Source organism: Squalius cephalus (genome assembly GCF_949319135.1).
Source record: "Squalius cephalus genome assembly, chromosome: 15".
NCBI classification, from domain to species: Eukaryota; Metazoa; Chordata; class Actinopteri; order Cypriniformes; family Leuciscidae; genus Squalius; species Squalius cephalus.
In genome coordinates this window covers 2891474-2911370 of record NC_137136.1, presented here as the reverse complement: position 1 = coordinate 2911370, position 19897 = coordinate 2891474, and the positions used below count along the sequence as shown (strand labels likewise).

Genomic DNA, 19897 nt, shown 5'->3' with positions numbered 1-19897 from the left:
GCTGTCCTTGAAGAGGATTCTGTCAGTGTCTGGACTGAGCTTGATTTATGAGCTCTGCCGCTCACCAGATGGGGGACGGAGAGAAAACGACGGTCCGCTTGCTTAGCGAGTCACAGTCGCTGGCTAATTACATCTTTATCTCCCGCTAATCTGATTCTGAACCGAAAAAAAAGAGGCAGCGAACAGAATCTAATACTGCGTTCCATTCAACTTGGAAGAGTGCAATCGAATGCAACATGAAGTCATAATTGCAATTGCTGCAGAAATTCACACGCTGATATGCAGGGTAAATAAAATGCACTGTGATGAATAAAATGTAAAGCAAATGTGCATAAAACACTATGATCCTGTCTGTAACCTGAACACCTAAAGAACAAATGCTAGCATTGCATAGCATCGCAAAATTGCGAGAGGAACGCTAATGGTAGCATTGCTTCATTAAGCATATACTCATGTCATTTCCATAGCGTAACGCATGAACTAATGCGTGCATTTATGGAGATATCACATAGGAATATCCGACAATCGTCTTTGAATGGAACGCAGCATTGCACAAACATATTGATGTGTAACCGCAGGATTCTGAGGCTTTTGGTTATGTCATCGAGGCAGACATGAGCATTACATCATTACGGCATAATATATCATACATTACAATCATCAACAGCATGAGAAAAAAAAAAAAATCGCAATACATACAGTACACATTTGAAATGATATTAGGACGCCTACACGCTAGAGTTTCCAATGCAAATGCATTGAGTTCAATGGAAAAGACAAGAGGACAGATGCAATGGATTAGACAAGTGACGCTCTACTTCGTACTGTATGTTTGTGTTCCCACAGCCATTTTCTCAAGCTCAAAACAGATCTTCTGATTCATCTAGCGTGCAAGCGCCCTCACATTTCACTGATTGCTCTCTTTAACGGACTTGGTCAAATTACTTCCATTTTTAAAAAAGTTAATCATGGTAAAACAGAGCACAATACTTCAAAAAGTTTTTTTGTTCTTTTTTGCTGTTTGATGAATTCAGTGATTTTTAGTACAAAATATTTTCACACACATGGCTTGTGATCAGCTCTGACATTTTTTTCTCACATGGAATTACTATCATATTTATTCAAATACTTATTAACATTGTCATCATCATTATTATCATCATCATCATCATTATTAACACCAAAAAGGAATAGCAGTTAACCTTGCAGATTAAAATGTACACAGTGCAGGGGGTTAAAACGGGGTCGGTGCAGGAAGTGAGGTCACAAGAGGGACATTTCTAACCGGTACATGCTATCCACAAGCAACGAGAAGTCGATGAACTGTTTCAGGGCAGGAGACGCCAGAAACTTCTGCTGCCTTCAAGTCCTTGTGGAAAGTTCCTACTTACGAGTTTGAACATATTTATGATGCATTCACGTTATTTTGAAACATATTGCGCAACTTCATATTTCTTTCACTCTTTGCATCGCGTTTCTCACTTTTCAAGCCATGTTTGCAAATGTTTTTAGTAGGCTACGTGAATGGAGTCTACAGCTGTAGTTTTTATTTTATTAACTAAAGTTCGACAACCAGATAGTGTTCTCACTTTTCATTTCCAACATCGCAATAACTTCGCAATCTAACAAACCTCATTTTAAAAAGCAATTTTTTTAACTTCCCGTCAAACACAAGACGTTTAAGCACTAGGAGGAGCACTTTTCTAAATGTGAGTTAAAAACTAAACTTATTATGATCAATACCAATGAATCTCCTCTAATAATGACATTTCGGTGGCGAATGCATGCTCATCTCGTAAATACGATCATTCCAACGTGACTTAAAGGCAGCAATATCGTCCAAGCCAAAAGGCTGAAACAGAGAGGCTGATGGGAAACGGTGAAATGAGTGGCCTCTGCTGCATATATATTTACACTGAGGACGATCTGAGTGATGGACAGACTGAGGACAATATGAGGGCTGGACGCGGGTCAGATGTTCGCTTTGGGTCGAGAGCCCAAACGAACGCAAACGAGGGGCCGAGATGACACGGCACTCCTGCTAACCCTCGCTAGAAAGAAAAACACGTGGTTTGACATCATTCATAGTAGCTACGTATGTCAGAATGCACCACCGTTCAGCTCAGATCTCTGCGTTCGGATCCGAGGGTCAACGGCCGACGGGCCCGCTGGTGAAACAGCTCCGAGAGGGTCACCCGAACATCGCAACCATCGTCGTCAACACCGTTACGTTACGACCAGCATGTCCAGCACGCACATCAAGAGACACAGAACCGTTATCTTGTCGTTCACATCATTTGCATCACATAGCAGGTTTGGACGTTAAAAGGTGACCGTCGTTGGCGACGGGAGGGGGAGATGAAGCGTGATATGCGACCGGGCGTGAATGGAAATAGGAAGAGAAAGGAATGACCGAGTGATGTAGCGATGGCTCCTGGATTAATGCATAATTTCTTTTTGTTCACAGTGATGGGTTCGTATTTAAAGACTCCTTCCGAAGCGGGAAAGTTTTAGACCTTCATCAGAACAGAGATGGAGAGGCAGAACCACAGACCGACTCCTGATAAACGTCCGTTCAGGGACACCCCTCCGCCGTACACCGCCCCGGGCCCTGCAAGAGCACAGAGAAGCAGATGTGAACACGGAAAACCAGAGAGAAAAAAGGTGGTCACTAAGTCACCATGAAATCATTAGCAAAATGCACATTTCAAAAAAAAAAAAGAAAAAAAAGTGAGTGCATGTATTGATTGCACTGGTGCATGTTCAATACATTAAAACATTTTCATCAATGTTCAATCAAATTTATATTTAGTATTTAATTGTTTTTATATATTATTTTTATTAAATAATAATTTGCTCCACTTCTAAAACAACTGTCCCTGTTTGGCTGATGTCACAAGCCCTTTAAACTAGAAAATGAGTCATATTATGCAGGTTAAAAGGATCGCAAATTATTGACTTCAACCTAATTTTGAAGGATTGTGTAAAGGCTTGATAAATCTGTATATTATATCTGCATATAGTGAATTTAAATCTTTTTAAATCAATTAAAATAACTTAAAATAATTACAATTATTATATTAAAATGTCAAATATTTACACAAATAAATCAAATATTTAAAATAAAATAAAAATGAAATGCAAGAAATAAAATACAATAAAAATGATAATGAATTAAAATATATATATATTTTTTTTTAGAATAAACAATAGGGTTGTGTTTATGGCTTATTTTTAACAGCACTCCAGATTAATTATTTTAGTTTGTTTGACTGATATTCACTTTAAAATGATCATATCATGACAAATTTAATCTTTAAGTGATATTTAAGCCAAAACAACATATTTATGAAAACATTGTGAAAGCATTCAGAGGAGAAGGTTAGACACTATTATTCCTAAACAGAAGATGAAAGAAATGATATAAATAACAGCATATGACTTTGGAACGACATGAGGATGAGTAAATAACTGCAGGATTTTCATTTCCAGATGATCTATCCCTAAGACAGACAGAGGTGGGATAGATGTTTATTCTCTTAAGGATGAAGATTAAGGTTGCAACATGTTTGATGGAAAAGTGAGAGTCAAGGCCAGACGCTGGTGTGGAGAGGAGACGTATGTAACTGACAACAGGAGACTCATCACGGGAAAAACTCGCGGAGATAATGGGAGACAGAATGAGATGGTGGAGGGAGAGATGGAGGACTTGCTTACAATGGTAAAGCATGAGGGGGGAAACGGCATGAACAGAACAGGAATCACTCACTGGGGACTGAAATGTGAAGAATGGAGGGAGAGAATCTGCTGATGACATCCTGGGGTAACAGGACACAACAGAGCGGGAACAAACGAGAAGAGAGGAGAGCAGCGCTCTGACATAATGGGCCGGAGAAGGAACAAGAAGGGTGGAATGAAAAGGAGGGAAGAAAAGGCAAAAAACAGATGACATGGATATGGACCGTCATGATGCTGTATGGTATTTTTACTAATACTGGTTGTGCGAAGGACCTTTATATTGCTAATGAATGAGCTATAAAAGCATTATGTAAGCAATAATGTAGAGCCAATCTATAAAAAATTAATCTCTCTGATTGGTCAATCACAGCATTCTGCGGACAATATTCAGTTGTAATCGAAATGATTTAACCACCATTGCAAATCAGGTTTATTGGCAAAATTTACAGACTTTCAGCTGTTTGCAATGAACAAATCAAACAAAAGTAGTTGAAATAGCCCAACACAACACATTTTTCAAGTGGTTTCCCCAAATTCAACTGAAAATGCAACTTTTAATGACTTCTGCAATCTCAAAATGATTCAACCCCTTCATGGCAAACATCTTAAGTATTTGCTGCAAACCTGCTGCAAACGAGATGTATAAGCAGACACCAGCTTCTGGCAGCGTTTCTGAGGAATCTGAGCCCGTTCCTCATGAGCAATGGCCTTCAGTTCAGTGATATTCTTCAAATCTCAAAATCTCTTTTCTACGGGGTTCAAGTCAGGTGACTATGATGGCCACTGTAGAATCTTCCAGGACTTCCTCTGAAACCAAGCCTTGGTGGAATCTGAGGTATGCTTGGGATCATTATCCTGTTGGAAGATCCAATGACGCCAAAGCTTCAGCTTCCTCACTGACGGCATGACGTTTTCTCCTAGGATTTCCTGATACTTCAATGAATCCATCTTGCCTTTCAAACGCTGCAGGTTTCCAGTGCCAGAGGACGCAAAGCAGCCGCAGAGCATCACGAGTGCCACCATGCTTAACTGTAGACAGTGTTCTTTACAGCTAATGCTTCATTCTTCTTTCTCCAGACATACCGCTGATATATAGGGCCGAAAAGTTATAATTTATATGATTTTGAGCACTTTTCTTGTGCTTTTGGGTCAGTAGTGGTGTACGTCTCAGAGTTTTGGCATGCGTTTAGTACCTAAGTGGGCAAGCTGAAACCTCAGTGCCTGTTGCCACCAAGTCTTGCTGCTGGTCTTTTGCAGTCACTCACTTTTTCTGAACCTGTCTTCTCAGAAATCCGGTTGCAGCCGTTGATAGCTTCCTTTTTCTGCCCTGTCCAGGGATTGTAACCACTGTTACACTGGTATTGAGATGTACTGAGATATATAGCACTATAGTGAAAAAATATAACACACAGCCCTATTGAGTTTTGCACAAAAAACAAAAACAAAACACGGGAGGTTTGAGAGTTTTGTCCAATTTATGCCAAAATCAGAAGCAGCCATGCGTGAAAACCAACGTTGGAACAAATGTGAGATCTTTCTGTGTATATGCTCAATCACTCAATGCAACAATGTTTTGGCTCCATCCCAAGGTTTTTCCGTGACCTGTTCCTCCTCCTCCTTTCTCCTTTGCTCTGCTTTGAATCTTCCAGCAGCAGCAAACTTCTCCACTGAGAGATCTGCCGCCTGCTGGGTCCAGAACGCGGTCAAACTCTGATGTTATGTTATTACATACAGGAGTTGACTTGGTGCTGCTTTTGTTTTTGTGTTTAACAGCGCCTTTATAGGTTGCCCTTTAGGGCTAGAAAGAGTGTGACCCTAAAATCGAGTGAAACTGGCTTCTTCTCAGGAAGAGCTGAGACATAATTTATCACCAGAACCAAGAGATGGATATCAGAAGCCTTTAAAAGCCTTCTTTAAATAGGAAATTCATCAATAGAGGAGCTTGTTGAGCTACTTAAAGGGGTTGTATAATGCCCTTCTCACAAGATGTAAAATAAATCTCTGATGTCCCCAGAGTGTGTATGTGAAGTTTTAGCTCAAAATACCCCACAGATATTTTTATATAGCATGTTAAAGTTGTCACTTTTTGAGGGTTAGGGTAAAAATGCACCGTTTTTGTGTCTGGCCCTTTAAATGCAAATGAGCTGCTGCTCCCGGCACAGGGGGCGGAGTTTCAAGAGCTCGTGTGTGTTAGCAGCTCCGATTACCTCACGCAGACACACACTATAATGTCAGAAACTGTTCTGCCTTTTATGTTTAAACCGAAGTCATACAATGATGGAGAGACTCACGAAGAAGTGACAACACGTAGAATGCAACAGGACTTTTCTGAATGGTTAGTTGATGAATGTATGTTGCTGATGTGGAGTTAACTATCTTCAATTAGCATATTCTGTCATGATAATCTAATCTATAAATCGCTCGTATTGGAACTGTTGTGAGATGCACACAGAGTGACTTTCTATTGCATGTGAAAAGACGGATGCTACAGTTTGAGCTGACTCACAAATGTGCTCGACTACAACAACTCTTCCTCTTCTCAACATGGACTCTGTGTTCCCGGGGGCGGGGTTTATGTAAATTTTAGGGTTGGTGATGTCACTTAACCATGAAGAATGTCATGTAGTCTCTACCAGCCGTTTGTTGTAGTCCTTAAAAAACGATTTCTTTAAACGCAAATATCTCCCTTTGCTTTGAACTTTGAGTGTCGTAACTTTGCAGATGTTGTTTATGCTCAAACAGCAACATTACACACTAACTAAAGTTAGAAAAGTGAAATCATAATCAACCACCCCTTTAAATATTTTAATAGCAATTAAGCAACTTACTGGCTAGTGGCTACTTGCTGAAATTTGTGAAATGATAAATGATAAAGTATGTTTCTGGGAGAACAGAGAAAGATTTGTTTAAATGGAAACCTTTATTATAAGAATTGGCAAAAGCATTTTAGCATCTCATCAAGCAGATTTAACAAAGTAATGAGGTTTAATATACGACAATGTCTGAACGGAAATCATACAGCACTACGTGAAACACTAATGTTAATAATTTATGCAATAATTGCAGTGGCAGAACTGACATACATGTACTTGCCTCGCTAATTGGTTGTTTATGCTCTGTGCAGTTCATTTGGCTATAGAGTTACAGTACTGTTTGAAAACATTTCATCATTAAGTATGTAAGAGGAATCAGGAGCTAACTGCTACAGAAAAGAAGTAAACCGCTGCGGTTAATTATCCTCAGCAAAGAAAGAGGCTTAAATGAATGAAATATTCACAAACAGTTGTTTCATATATTCGTTTGCTGTTGCCTGTAGACTGCAGCGTAACTCTTAAAGCGTATAACTCTCGCCAAAATGCAACCTTGGGTCTATTTGTTAATCTACCTGAGGCGAACTTTCGTTTAAAAGCATAATTAGAATGGAAACGCCACTTTTAAGTTTGACCGTATTTTCGTTTTCGGTCAAATTGCCTTGTGAATGGGAGTGAATGGGGCACGACTATGATAGCATCAAATTCGCTATTTTTAAAACACTAATGCGGCTCGACACAACATGAAACTGTGCTGGAAGTATCACCAGGGGCTCTACACATGAACTCCAGCATTGAGAACATTGTTTGTGTACACAGAGTTTACTAAAAAGAAAGATTTTGAACAACTCACGGTAGATGTGTCAGCCGGCATTTTGATAGTCAAAAATAGTCGATCTCCGAATGTGAATGAACTGACTCTGAATTTTAGTATTGCTTCTTATATGAGGATCCTTTTTCAAATACAAGGTCAATATTGATTTTCACGAAAGACAAAACAACAAATTATCCGTGAATTTATATGGAACTAAGCTTTAGGAGCTTTCCATCTTTACTCTCCTCCCTGTTACGTTGCATTCGGAGATCGACTATTTTTGACTGTCAAAATGCCGGCGGACACAGAGAGTTGTTCAAAATCTTTCTTTTTAGTAAACTCTGTGTACACAAACAATGTTCTCAATGCTGGAGTTCATGTGTAGAGCCCCTGGTGATACTTCGAGCAAAGTTTCATGTTGTGTCGAGCCTTCTTAGTGTTTTAAAAATAGTGATTTTTGATGCTATCATAGTCGTGCCCCATTCACTCCCATTCACAAGGCAATTTGACCGAAAACGAAAATACGGTCAAACTTAAAAGTGGCGTTTCCATTCTAATTATGCTTTTAAACAAAAGTTTGACTCGGGTAGATTAACAAAAAGACCCTAGGTTGCATTTTGGCGAGAGTTACCCTTTAACCTTCCTCGTTCTTTACACCCCTATTGCTTTCCCTGAAATCACCCGGAATAATGAACAAAACAGACTAATGGGGTTTGCTGGTCAGAGAGTTTTGTTTGATAGTTTTCAGCAAGTCTGCCTGGAAAAAACAGCTAAAACAACCAACAAAAACAGAAAACCAATGTGGGCTGGTTTAAATAGTTTGTTGTGCCAACAGTAGGGAAACGTCTATTTTTGTGTGAACCATAATTTCACCACCAAGATTGAAAGAAATTTTTTTTTTTTTTTTTTTTTTGCAAAGACAATTTACCCACAAATTGTCAATATCATAATTCTGCCACTGTGATATGAAATACTACTAATAATAATGAAAGTTAAGTGTTAGTACATCATATAGTAGTAGTATTTGTTCTTCTGTCTTGAACTCATGCTCATTTAAATAGAAAAATCATTGTATTACAGTAATGAGAATCACCATAGAGAATAATGGGAGTTCAAAAGCAAAACAACCAGCTGCATTAAAACATGCTTAACCGTTATGAAAATAATGCAAATGGACAATATCATTTTTTTCTTTCGTTCTTAGGGTGAAATGTTTTCATGAGATTCCCTTCTTTATCACGAGATGAATGCTTCTAGTGCACTAACCAAATAGTCTCCCTGTGTATAAAATAATAATATATATATATAATTTAGAAAACTGGTGAGAAAAATCGCTAGTACAAGGAAATCTCTAGAGTTGATATGATTTGTTATTGTGTCCTTGTTGTTTCATTCAGCCCTGGGTTTTTAAAAATCCCTGAGGTTTGTCTTCAATAAAGCAGAGCAACTGTATAAGACAGGAACTATTTACAGTAAGACAATGAAAGCTTTCGGTAAACGCTCAAAGCACATTTTCCACAACAGTGCATGCTTTATAGGAATCCTGTATTACTCAAGACACTGATGTCCTGCAGTGGACACAATATTTGCTGTATCAAAACTTGAATTCAGTTAACAAACACTTCAGGCACAACAAACTTGTGAAAGTTTGTTAGAATGATCATAGTTCATTTTAAATTGTTGGCTGTGCAATTTATGTACACATTTTGTGAGCTGAAGAATAACAATAAAATTGGCCTTTATGTGTGACAAAACTACAATTCCCACAATTCTCTGTGGTAGCATGACAATGCCAGAGTGCCCCTATTATGCTTTTTTCGGATATTCCCTTTCATGCAGTGTGTAATACAGCTGTTTGTAAAAGGTGTGCAAAGTTTCAAAGATCAAAGTGCAGATAAATGGAGTTGTTGTCTCCTAAAAGAAAGGATCGATTTTGATCTGCCTGGAATGAGTCGTCAGCAATTCCAGTCTCACTTCTGCTGAACCTGCAAACACTGTAGTTGTATCTCAGACTGGAAGAGCTTGGCTTGAGTTGTTCGTGTCGAGAAGACGCTGTTTACTGTAAATCCACTTTGATGCTCTTACAAAGGATGAGATTGATACGGTAAAACTGACGCCCTTGTTACTGTTCGTATCACTGTGTATCAAGTGCTGAGAAAGAGCTGAAACTCAGATATGCTAATGGCCGTTTGGTTTCTGACCCGTGCTGTAAACAAGGCCGTACGCAGGGTTTCATAATTACAGAGGTCACAATATAGAGTTTGCTAGGGGTGTTCGAGGACATGCTGGGTTGTTGGAAATATTGAAATGCTGTTCAGAAATGAGCGCAGCTGCTTTGTTTACTGAGTAACAGCTGCATTTCTGTTGTTCCATAAGAGCCATCTAAAGTGATTGTTGTGCAATTTCATTCAGCACGTCTCCTTCACTTGTTGGGCTTGTTTCAAATGGAGTCCGCATGCACATTCATTATTAAAGGAACCCTCCACCGGTTTTTCATATTAAACTATGTTATTCCCTTAACTAAGACGAGTTGATACATACCTCTCTCGTCTCAGTGCGTGCACTCAATCGCTCTGGAGCGCGGCGACACTTTGATAGCACTTAGCTTAGCCCAGTTCATTCATTAAGATCCAAACAGAGATGAAGTTAGAAGCGACCAAACACCTCCACGTTTTCCCTATTTAAATACAGTTACACGAGTAGTTACACGACCAAGTATGGTGACACAAAATAAAACGTGGCGCTTTTCTAAGCGGGTAAAAAGGATAACTATAATGTATGGCGGAATAGCACTCGGGAGCACTTCGACTCGGCGCAGTAAAAAGTCACGTTGGTTCTAATGACAGAAGTGAGAGTGAGAGGGAGAGAGGATTTTTCAGGAGTGATGATATTACTCAATTTTCTCAGATTTTTGCTCAAAATTTTGCTTTTTTTATGAAACTTTTTATTTTTAACATTCAAGTGTTGATAAAAAAAACTAGAAGCTAGAATTAAATGGCTCTGTTCTTTCTTTTGATATATTTCATGTTCAGATATTCATACAACAAAATATATTGATTGGCCATGAAACTTCTGTGAAAATGATCAAAAATGCTGGCGTAGGCTGGCAACTTTTTTTCAAAAATGCTGGCGGGGAAAGAGTTAAACTTATGCCTAATGAAAATGACTTTGTTAATCTTTCTTGTCTCGTCACACTGACACTTATTGCAATGAATCACGCAAATTCTAGCCTATGTTTTCAATTAAAAACAGCTAAATTAAACAAAAGTTTATTAGTTTGCACCCCTAAATATTTCTGTTAGTTGTGTAATATTTCTATTGCAAAACAGCTGACAAATATTACATGTTGAGTTTATCTCACACTTTATGACCATGTACTAATTCGTGATCAGCTTCTGTGAACGTAAAGCCCTCCTACTTTAATGCGATTGGTCATCTCTAACATTTTTTCAGCATTGTGTAAAATCCGTGCAGCACCAAATTAGAATTAATATTAGCCAATTATTTCACAACCTTTATCATATACACCTCGGTCCAGACCTCAGGGACCTCTGTAAGTGCTCGACCAATCACGACAGACTGGGCCATCTGACCAATCAGAGCAGAGCCTGCTCTCGGAAAGGAGGAGTTTAGAAAGACCAGATGCTTTATCGAACCGTTTTAGAAACTGTGAGAAAAGATCTGATGCTGCAATGTATATTATGAGAAAATTCAAGTGTTTTTTGACCTTGGATGCATGTAAACCTATTGAAGGAGCCTTTAAAATAGAATATTAGAGACACTTTAAAATACAAGCATGAATTTCACCCATAGGGGACACCATTTTTGATGTAATGGTGCTAAACAAGCTTAATCAATAAGTAAAAAGAGAAAAAGAAATGAAATTGTCACTTATTCCCAATCAAAATCACTTCAAACATCAATAATAAGGACTTCCGAGCTAATGCATGGGAATTGTGCTGGAGTGTCACAAACCCTTTTAAATGCTTCACGCTGTTGCAGGAGTTTGTTCAAGTTATGCATTATTAAAAAGGGTGAAAACGATGCGCTTTGCTGAGTTTACAGTACTAGACCATTTGCTTTCAAGCTCCATCAACGGACACATTGCTGCCATCCGTCTACGGAGGAGCTCTACGTGAAAACTAGCATCGGGGAGCGAGAATTGCACATTTGTTTATTTTGTACAGTGGAAAGTCACTTCCTGCAGGGTGTTTATTTATCCTTGACTTTATGCCTTTGTAGAGTCACGAACGTTTGGAGAGTGTTTGAGTGCGAGTGTGTCTGCAATAGCGTACTCACTGAAGAGTAACATGCTGGCATTGGAAGCCCCGAGGCGGTTGGAGGCGAAACAGGTGTAGTTGCCAAAGTGTTTTTCTGTGACGTTGGTGAAGAGCAGCAGGGAACGTGTTTTCTCGTTTTTAATCTTCAGCGTGTTATCGCTCTCTACCGGCCTGAGAAAAGAAGTAATAAGAAAGATCACACTTTAGAGTTGAGTGAGTTGTCACGTAAGCCAGCGTGCGCTGCTTCCCATGGTTCATGGCGTCTCTTTCACTCGCTTTGTTAATGTAACCTTACCTTCGGTCATCCCGGTACCATTCAAAGGACGCGGTAGGAACCGCCATAGCTTCACAGCGCAGAATTGCAGTTTTCCCCAGCTGGGCAGGCATGTTCTTCACATCTGTAATTGTCGGTGGATCTAAAGACCAACAGCTCACAGTTATAATGCTGATTTATTGATATTTCAAAGAATAATTGATCAAAGCGTATTTGATTTGTTCATGATAGTTGTTAGTAGTCTCTAATGATAAGATTTTTGTCATTGGGTTATATTTTTTAAAATACATCAAGGTAGCTGGTAACCTTTTGGTCCAATGTATTTGAGACGCTTACAAAAGCTCTCAACACTTATATTGACCCTGACCCATTTATAGCCCTATTAGGGGTCTCCCCTATAGGCCTGATTTGGTGGCCAGAGTTCGTAAAGTCATTGCTTTTACTACAATCTTGGCCAGATGGGCTATCCTTCTTAAAGCTACACTGTGTAGGATTTTCTCCCATCTAGCGGTGAAATTGTTTATGACTATCAACTGAATATTACTTTCTAGCCCCTCCCATTCCGAGGGCTTTTTAACTCCTACGGTGGCCGTACTATTTCAAATCTGCCGGCAGTCGCGAGTAATCTCCCCCTCGCATTCGTCACGGTGCCACTGAGTGTCAAAACGCGAAAGGCGAAGCTTGAATTTTCAGGTATGTCCCTCTTTGGCTAATGTATTTTCAAGATGGAGGCGCAACATGGCTGCCGCCATTCGAGCGACTCGCTCGTATGTATTCTAAATGGCAGATTCTACGCTTACGAGAATACTTGATTAGTTGGTAGAAGTAATTACACATTAATGAGCACATATCATTTTGAAAGAACAAAGTGTTTTTTGCTAAGAATCAACTTAAAAAATTACACAGTGTAGCTTTAAGTCAAGTCAAGTCAAGTCAAGTCAAGTTTATTTATATAGCGCTTTTCACTACATAGGATGTATCAAAGCAGCTTCACAGTATTAAATTAAAACAATACATCAATGTTTGTTTCTAGTGGAACGTCCACGTTTGGTAATGCTGATCAATAGTATCGTTGATTGATTAATTAAATTAAATATCCCCAAATATCCCCATAAGTGGAAGGATATATAAAAAAAGGAACTTTAATGTAATTTTATTATAATTTTTTTATTAGATTTTTTCCCTCATTTGAGTTCTAGGATTTTTTGGGGGGGTTCATGTAAGGGATTAATAATGGACAATATTTTATGATCTACAGTTTTTTTACGATGTCCTATTCTGTACTGTCGCTGAAAACCAATAAAAAGATTTGGAGTAAAATACATCAAGGTGCCCCCAACTCTATCGTTTGTTTCTCCGCTCATATTTTAATATTCCTTTTTCTTAATATTGATTGTGTTGTACATCTGTGTTTTATTGGTTGTTGTCTCCACTCTCTATACTCCCACTTGAGTCTTTTTCAAATCTGAGGTACAGTATGAACAACCAGTGCTAAAACAAGAGGGTTTCATGACACTAATGTACAGTAATGAAGTACTTTTCCTCAAGTTCTTTACAACCCCATGGAGATGAGAGAAGAGACGATGAAAAGATAGAGTTTAATTCTATAGACGGCTGACAGCAATTCAATTTATGTTTCCATTACGCCATCACAAAGTGTTCTGGAACAGTCTCAACAATCTCATTAGGATGTAATGTGTGTTTCTGACGACTCGACTTACAGTTGACTGTGACCTTGACACGGCGTGTGTCTGGCGGCGCCACACCGTTGTTGGTGATGCATTCAAATTCCTCTGCTTGATGCCGCTTGATTTCTGTGATTTCCAGAAATTCGCCCTCGCTCATGAGACCGTCTGTGAAGACAAAAGACGAGAGGGTGATTGAATACACGCCACCATGGCGCACAATGTCATGCATGAGTGTTTTGGGGGGTAGGTGTTGTAAAAGCAGGCGCACTAGGATCATTGTTCCACACTGTCATATTAAACAAAAAAAGGCTAGAGGACATGGAGCAGGGAGAACGACTTTCTCTCGGTCGGTGTTCCACAAGGGACGGTTCTCCTGGAGAAACCAGCTGTTGAATGTCTTGCCCTGGAGTGCAATGGTAAGACGGGAATTCACCGATTTGAACCCGGCTCTTTAACCCCTACTCTACATTCTCTAAAATGACTAAACGATTTAACCATTTCACCCAACCCCTACAAGTTTATTTCAACAGTGTTCAAGGTGAACAGGGTTTGCTGTGGAGTCAAGATAAATATGAGGCAAACATACAAAATGTCACATTCTATTATTGGCTATTTTTTAAGAGGTTAAGTGCTCACGGAAGAGATGGGTTTTCAGCTGTCTTTTGAATGTTGTCAGGGATTCTGCATCCCGGATGAGGGTGGGAGATCATTCCACCAGCAGGGAACAGTGAATGAGAATGTTCTGGAAAGTGATTTTGTGGCTCTCTGTGATGGAACCACGAGACCTCGCTCATTGTCCGATCGTAGGCTTCTGGTAGGGATGTAGACTCGTAGGAGAGAGTGAAAGTAGGAGGGAGCTGTGCCTGTGATAGATCTGTAAGCAAGCGTCAATGCCTTGATCTTGATGCGAGCAGCGAGAGGTAGCCAGTGCAGAGAGATGAACAGAGAAGTGACATGGGCCCTTTTGGGCTCGTTGAAGACAAGACGAGCTGCAGCGTTCTGAATCATTTGTAGAGGTTTAGTTGCACATGATGGAAGTCCAGCCAGAAGAGCATTGCAGTAGATATGACCAGGGCCTGGATGAGAAGTTGTGTTGCATGCTCAGTTAGGAAAGGCCTGATCTTCCTGATGTTGTGCAGTGCAAACCGGCATGATCGAGTGGTCTTTGTAATGTGGTCTGTGAAGGTCAGCTGGTCATCAAATATTACTCCAAGATTTCTGACCGACCTTGATGGGGTGATTGAGGATAGCTGGATGAAGTCGTGTTGTAGAGACGCATTGGCAGGGAGGACGAGAAACGAGAAAAACAGTACACACATCACCTTTAACAACTAGCAACTGCACACAAAATAACAACCACGTCTCAATTCTCAAACTCCACAGACCTTATCTAACCTTCACACATGTCTTCAAACTAAACAAGTTCTGAAAATTATATAACCTTCAGACTTTCAGACTAAAATGAATGTGACGATCCTTTTCTTTTCTAGTTATGTTTGTAATTCTGTTTGGTGCTTCTAGTGGAGCAGAAATGACACACTTCACCTTGATTAAAATTAATTTCAACAGAATAAAATGTATTTATTTAACAAGAGCAATGATAGGAGGAGGCGAGTGACAAAAGGTCCGTGGAATAAACTGAAAGGCTTTGATAAGAAACTCGTGTCTGCGTCGCCCTCAGATAAACATCACAGAACGTGTGTTGGGTAATGCATCACTGAGCTTTATTTACCGGCCATTGTGAACTACAAAAAGACTGTCTCGCATCTCTAAGGCACTTCTTTCCCTTCAGCGAGACGAAACAGACAACAACAGTAATCTTTAGTTACAGGGGCAACGGTGGATTTGCCTCTGTGTGATGAAAGTGGATGATATTAGTACAACAATGACAGCGAGAACGGATACATGATGCAAGCATACTTTGTTCTTTTTCAACTACAATAGTCAGACTGCAGAACGGCACACAAAAATCTCGGTGTCAACCCGAATAATCCACTTCTTAGTAGTCTCTCTCTGGCTTCAGCCAAACACAAAGGCAACCGCACAGCTTTTAATTCACAACCACCGGGACTTTATGCCACAAATTCGGCACCTTTTCTAATTGAAGATTATTCCGGGGGATTATTAGCACAGCTACTGAACTGGAGAGGATTATTTGCAGCTGCCGATGCCACCCGACTGAGCACACGCTGGGGTTTACAGCAATGTTATTCACTCATTCCATTAGCGTAATAAATATCGTTCCCCTGTGAGATCTTCGTCAGGCCGTCTGAGCACCTTTCAACCTGCTGGGGAGGAAAACATAATCTTATCCTGACAAAAAAGGGTTTACAGGTAAAAAGACTGGTGTGTCTCATTCTACAATTTATTTATAAGGTATTTGTAACTATTTCTCACAGTTGTGGCAAGCACATTCCCATGTGGCCAGACGCATTTTTGCTCAAGCTACAGCTGGAAAATGTCAGCGAAACGACAAAATCAGCTTTAGGAATCAAACAGGGATTCCTACTGGATCTACATCCATGTTAAATAATAATAATAATAAAAAAAAAAAAAAAGTAATTATACCATAATTTAATCAAATCATTTCAGAAACAAAAAAAGTTTTTTTTTCTTCCTGTTTGCATGCTGCAAATGATGAAAAAAGAAAAGAAAAAGAAAAGTATATTATTTTTTATATAATTTTATATTATTGCATATATATATAAAAAAATTCCCATTGAATTTTCAGCAAAAATAACACATTGTTATATTTACTGTTATCATGATATAAAATTACTCCTACTCTGCATAAAGTTGTAGTCATAGCTCCTGTGGCATTCAAAATTAAATATATGCACTTCCACCAAATTAAAAAAATTTTTTTTTATTTAATTACATTAAAAATGCTGCTATGTATATATATACAGTGCTATGCATACGTTTAGATACCCATGCTAAAGTTTACTAAAAAGAGGAATAAAAAAATCATCTTTTGGAAACTGAACTTAATGCCTTAATTTTTTTTTTTTTTAAATCCAACCTTTAAGGACACCAATTTTCTTTGTGAATGAATAATGTATCGTAAATAAATAAATGTTCTTCCTTAAAATACAGGGTGCATAAGTCTGGACACCACTAGGTTAAATTCCCATAGAGGCAGGCAGATTTTTATTTTAAAGGCCAGTTACTTCATGGATCCAGGATACTATGCATCCTGATAAAGTTCCCTTGGCCTCTGGAATTAAAATAGCCCCACATCATCACACACCCTTCACCATACCTAGAGACTGGCATGGTTTTATTTCAGTTAGCCTAATAGCTAGTTTGATTTGCATTGAGAGATGATCTTATGGAAAGTACCCCATGCCAATCTCTAGGTATGGTGAAAGCTATGTGATGATGTGGGGCTATTTTAGTTCCATAGGGGTGTCCAAACTTATGCACCCTGTATTTTAAGGAAGAACATTTATTTATTTACGATACATTATTCATTCACAAAGAAAATTGGTGTCCTTAAAGGTTGGATTTTTCCTCATTTTTTTAATTAAGGCATTAAGTTCAATTTCCAAAAGATGATTTTTTATTCCTCTTTTTAGTCAACTTTAGCATGGGTGTCTAAACTTATGCATAGCACTGTATATATATATATATTAAGAGATTCAGCCATAATGTATAAATTTAAGTTTAAATCATATATCATTATTTTCTTTACATTATGGTATAGTTTTGGCATTACAGTAATGAGAATTTATAGGAAATTATGTGCTAGAGTCAGCAGATTGTCTTTTCTTCTCTATTGTGTCGTATATCCGAGTGAAACGACTTCTGGAACAAGAACAATTGTTGGGCAGGGCTTGATTTTGTCCTTGGGGAACTGATTGGATGGTTGTGGTTTGCTATTGGTGAATCTCATGTGAGTGACAGGTTGCCCCGCCCTCGTCATCAGGAAGAGAAGTGATACTGGGAAGAAGGGGAAGTTATTTTAATTCAAAGATATTGAGGCACATGATTATTTATGCACAGATAAATAACTGGCGTATGGTTTCACGAGAGAGTTACGTGGTTATGCCCAAATCATACGTCGGGTCAGAGATCACTCTTCCACCAAAACTCGACTCTTGTACGCACAAATATTTTAAAATACTCATAATCAGACTAGTTACTTTTTTATTGATTACATGATTACATGTTATTCTCACAATGGCAGTAAATTATTCATAATTCATTGATTGTCGAAATACTATTGATAGCCACAGGCCAAAATAAAAACAGACATTCTGAAATGGAACAAACATAATAAATGGTTGTAGCATTGATTTTCTGTGTATGTGAACTTTGCATATTTCCTAAATATCTGCAAACATATGGTATTTTTAGGCTTTTAAAAAAAATGACATACAGCACCTTTAAATTCATGGCTTTTTGATTTCAGTTAATTGTCACATGACATGCAGGTAAACATAAAATATCTTTTTAGTAAGTGTTTTATTTTTATTGTTTTTATTTTTAAATTATTATTTTAATAATAAAAAAATAATAATAAAAAATAATTTATAGCCTTTCATTAAACTCACAAACTCCCTGCAGTTCCATCCTGAACCTCATTTTGGGAAACCCTGATGTAATGTAAAATTGAATGCACTTCATGTTGTTCTTTCCCTTTGTATTCTTAAATCAATACGGTACAAATCATCCTATTCAAATCAATGTGAAAAATGTGTAATGTAATGGATTACGTTACTAACTACAATTTTTGTCATGTAATTTGGAACTCAGTAACAGACTATAATTTGTAAGTAATTTACCCAACACTGATAGTTGGCGAAAAACAGCATGTGACAAAAGTATGTCTGAATTCAAAGTACTTATATAAGAGTTGGCAACAAGAATCTACTACTTCCAGCGAGATTCTGAAGTGCGCATACGATGGACACTTCACTATCCCATGAGGCCACAGGAGAGGATTTATGAATGACAGTGAAGCGACGCAACTGACACTGGTAGATCACATGATAATGACAACATGGCGGATGTCGTACGTCCAGATCACATTCATAATGACTGTTTCATGCTGACTTTAAGAGCGTATGTTAATCACTATGTCAGCTTTCACAATTTCAGGAGTTATTCTACAATTTAGCTTGCATCTAAACACTGTAACTCATAAAACACTGTGGTGTACAGCTAGTTAAAGGGTTAGTTCACCCAAAAATGAAAATTCTGTCAGTAATTACTCGCCCTCATGTTGTTCCAACCCCGTAAGACTTTCGTTCATCTTCTGAACACAAATTAAGATATTTTTGATGAAATCTGAGAGCTGGCTCACTCCTCCATAGGCTTCTCTGTAATTGAAACTTGCCGGCCCAGAAAGTTAGTAAAGACAATGTTTAAAATAGTCCAAGTGACTACAGTGGCTCAACCTTCAGTTTATCAAGCGACGAGAATACTTTTTGTGCACAAAAAAACTAAACAAAAATAATGACTTTATTCAACTCTTCATTTTGTTCTGTGTTTCTCTGAGTGAGTTGACGTAGTGTAACAGCGCAGCGCTTCTGGGTTGTACGCCAGAAGCGCTGTGCTGTCGCTTGATAAACTTAAAGGAGTCATGACCTGTAATTTTCACTTTTCCACGAGAATCAATGTATGTTATGATTGCCTAACGATTATACACTGGCCGGGAAGCCGATATTTAAAAGTGAAGTGTTTGTTTACCCCTGGGTTCGTAAACCAGCCCACGTGCACGCGCACTCAAATACGAGATTTTTATTTCTGCCCCGACTTGACGTCAAGACGGGGCAGGATATACCATATATGGACACCGCAGACCTATGCTGCAGGAAGCCCGCCCTGCCCCTCTCCCCCTCATATTCAGTCGCGAAAGATGCAGAAACGTAGTGCACACGTGAGTTGCTCTGTTGTTGACTGCCAGAATCAACATGTAAATGTGTTTTCTCTCCCAAGAACGGACCAAGCTGTCAGGGACCAGTGGATTAAATTCATTTTTAATGACGCGGTTCCTACAACCCTTCCCACTGGCTTAACTTTAGGTGTCTGTGCTAATCATTTTACGCCGGAATCGTTCACAAGAAAATGATACAGCTATATTTTTATAGAATTGTATATTATATAACTATGACAACATATAATTGTATTGATTTTTTTATAGAATAGATAAGGATAGATAAATAAAACAAACAGTCAAGTAATAATAAACATAAAGAAAAAGATCACGTTACATGTCTGTAGAAGAAAAATATTGAATGTCTAAAAAACCACAACGTGAAACAAGGCAAAAACACCACATGATAGCA

The 19897-nt window shown here is 38.6% G+C and overlaps 1 protein-coding gene across 1 annotated transcript in view; it reads right to left on the bottom strand.

The window, feature by feature from the left end:
• Positions 1-1071: 1071 nt before the first annotated feature.
• iglon5 (IgLON family member 5) overlaps positions 1072-19897 on the bottom strand; it is a 198440-nt gene continuing 179614 nt past the window's right edge. Inside the window, exons 5-8 of the mRNA XM_079894403.1 lie at positions 13638-13769; positions 11938-12058; positions 11662-11813; positions 1072-2611 (exon numbers count right to left, since the gene is read on the bottom strand). Of these exons, the coding sequence (XP_079750529.1) occupies positions 2511-2611; positions 11662-11813; positions 11938-12058; positions 13638-13769 (506 nt within the window). The 3' untranslated portion in view covers positions 1072-2510. The remainder of the gene's footprint in view (positions 2612-11661; positions 11814-11937; positions 12059-13637; positions 13770-19897) is intronic.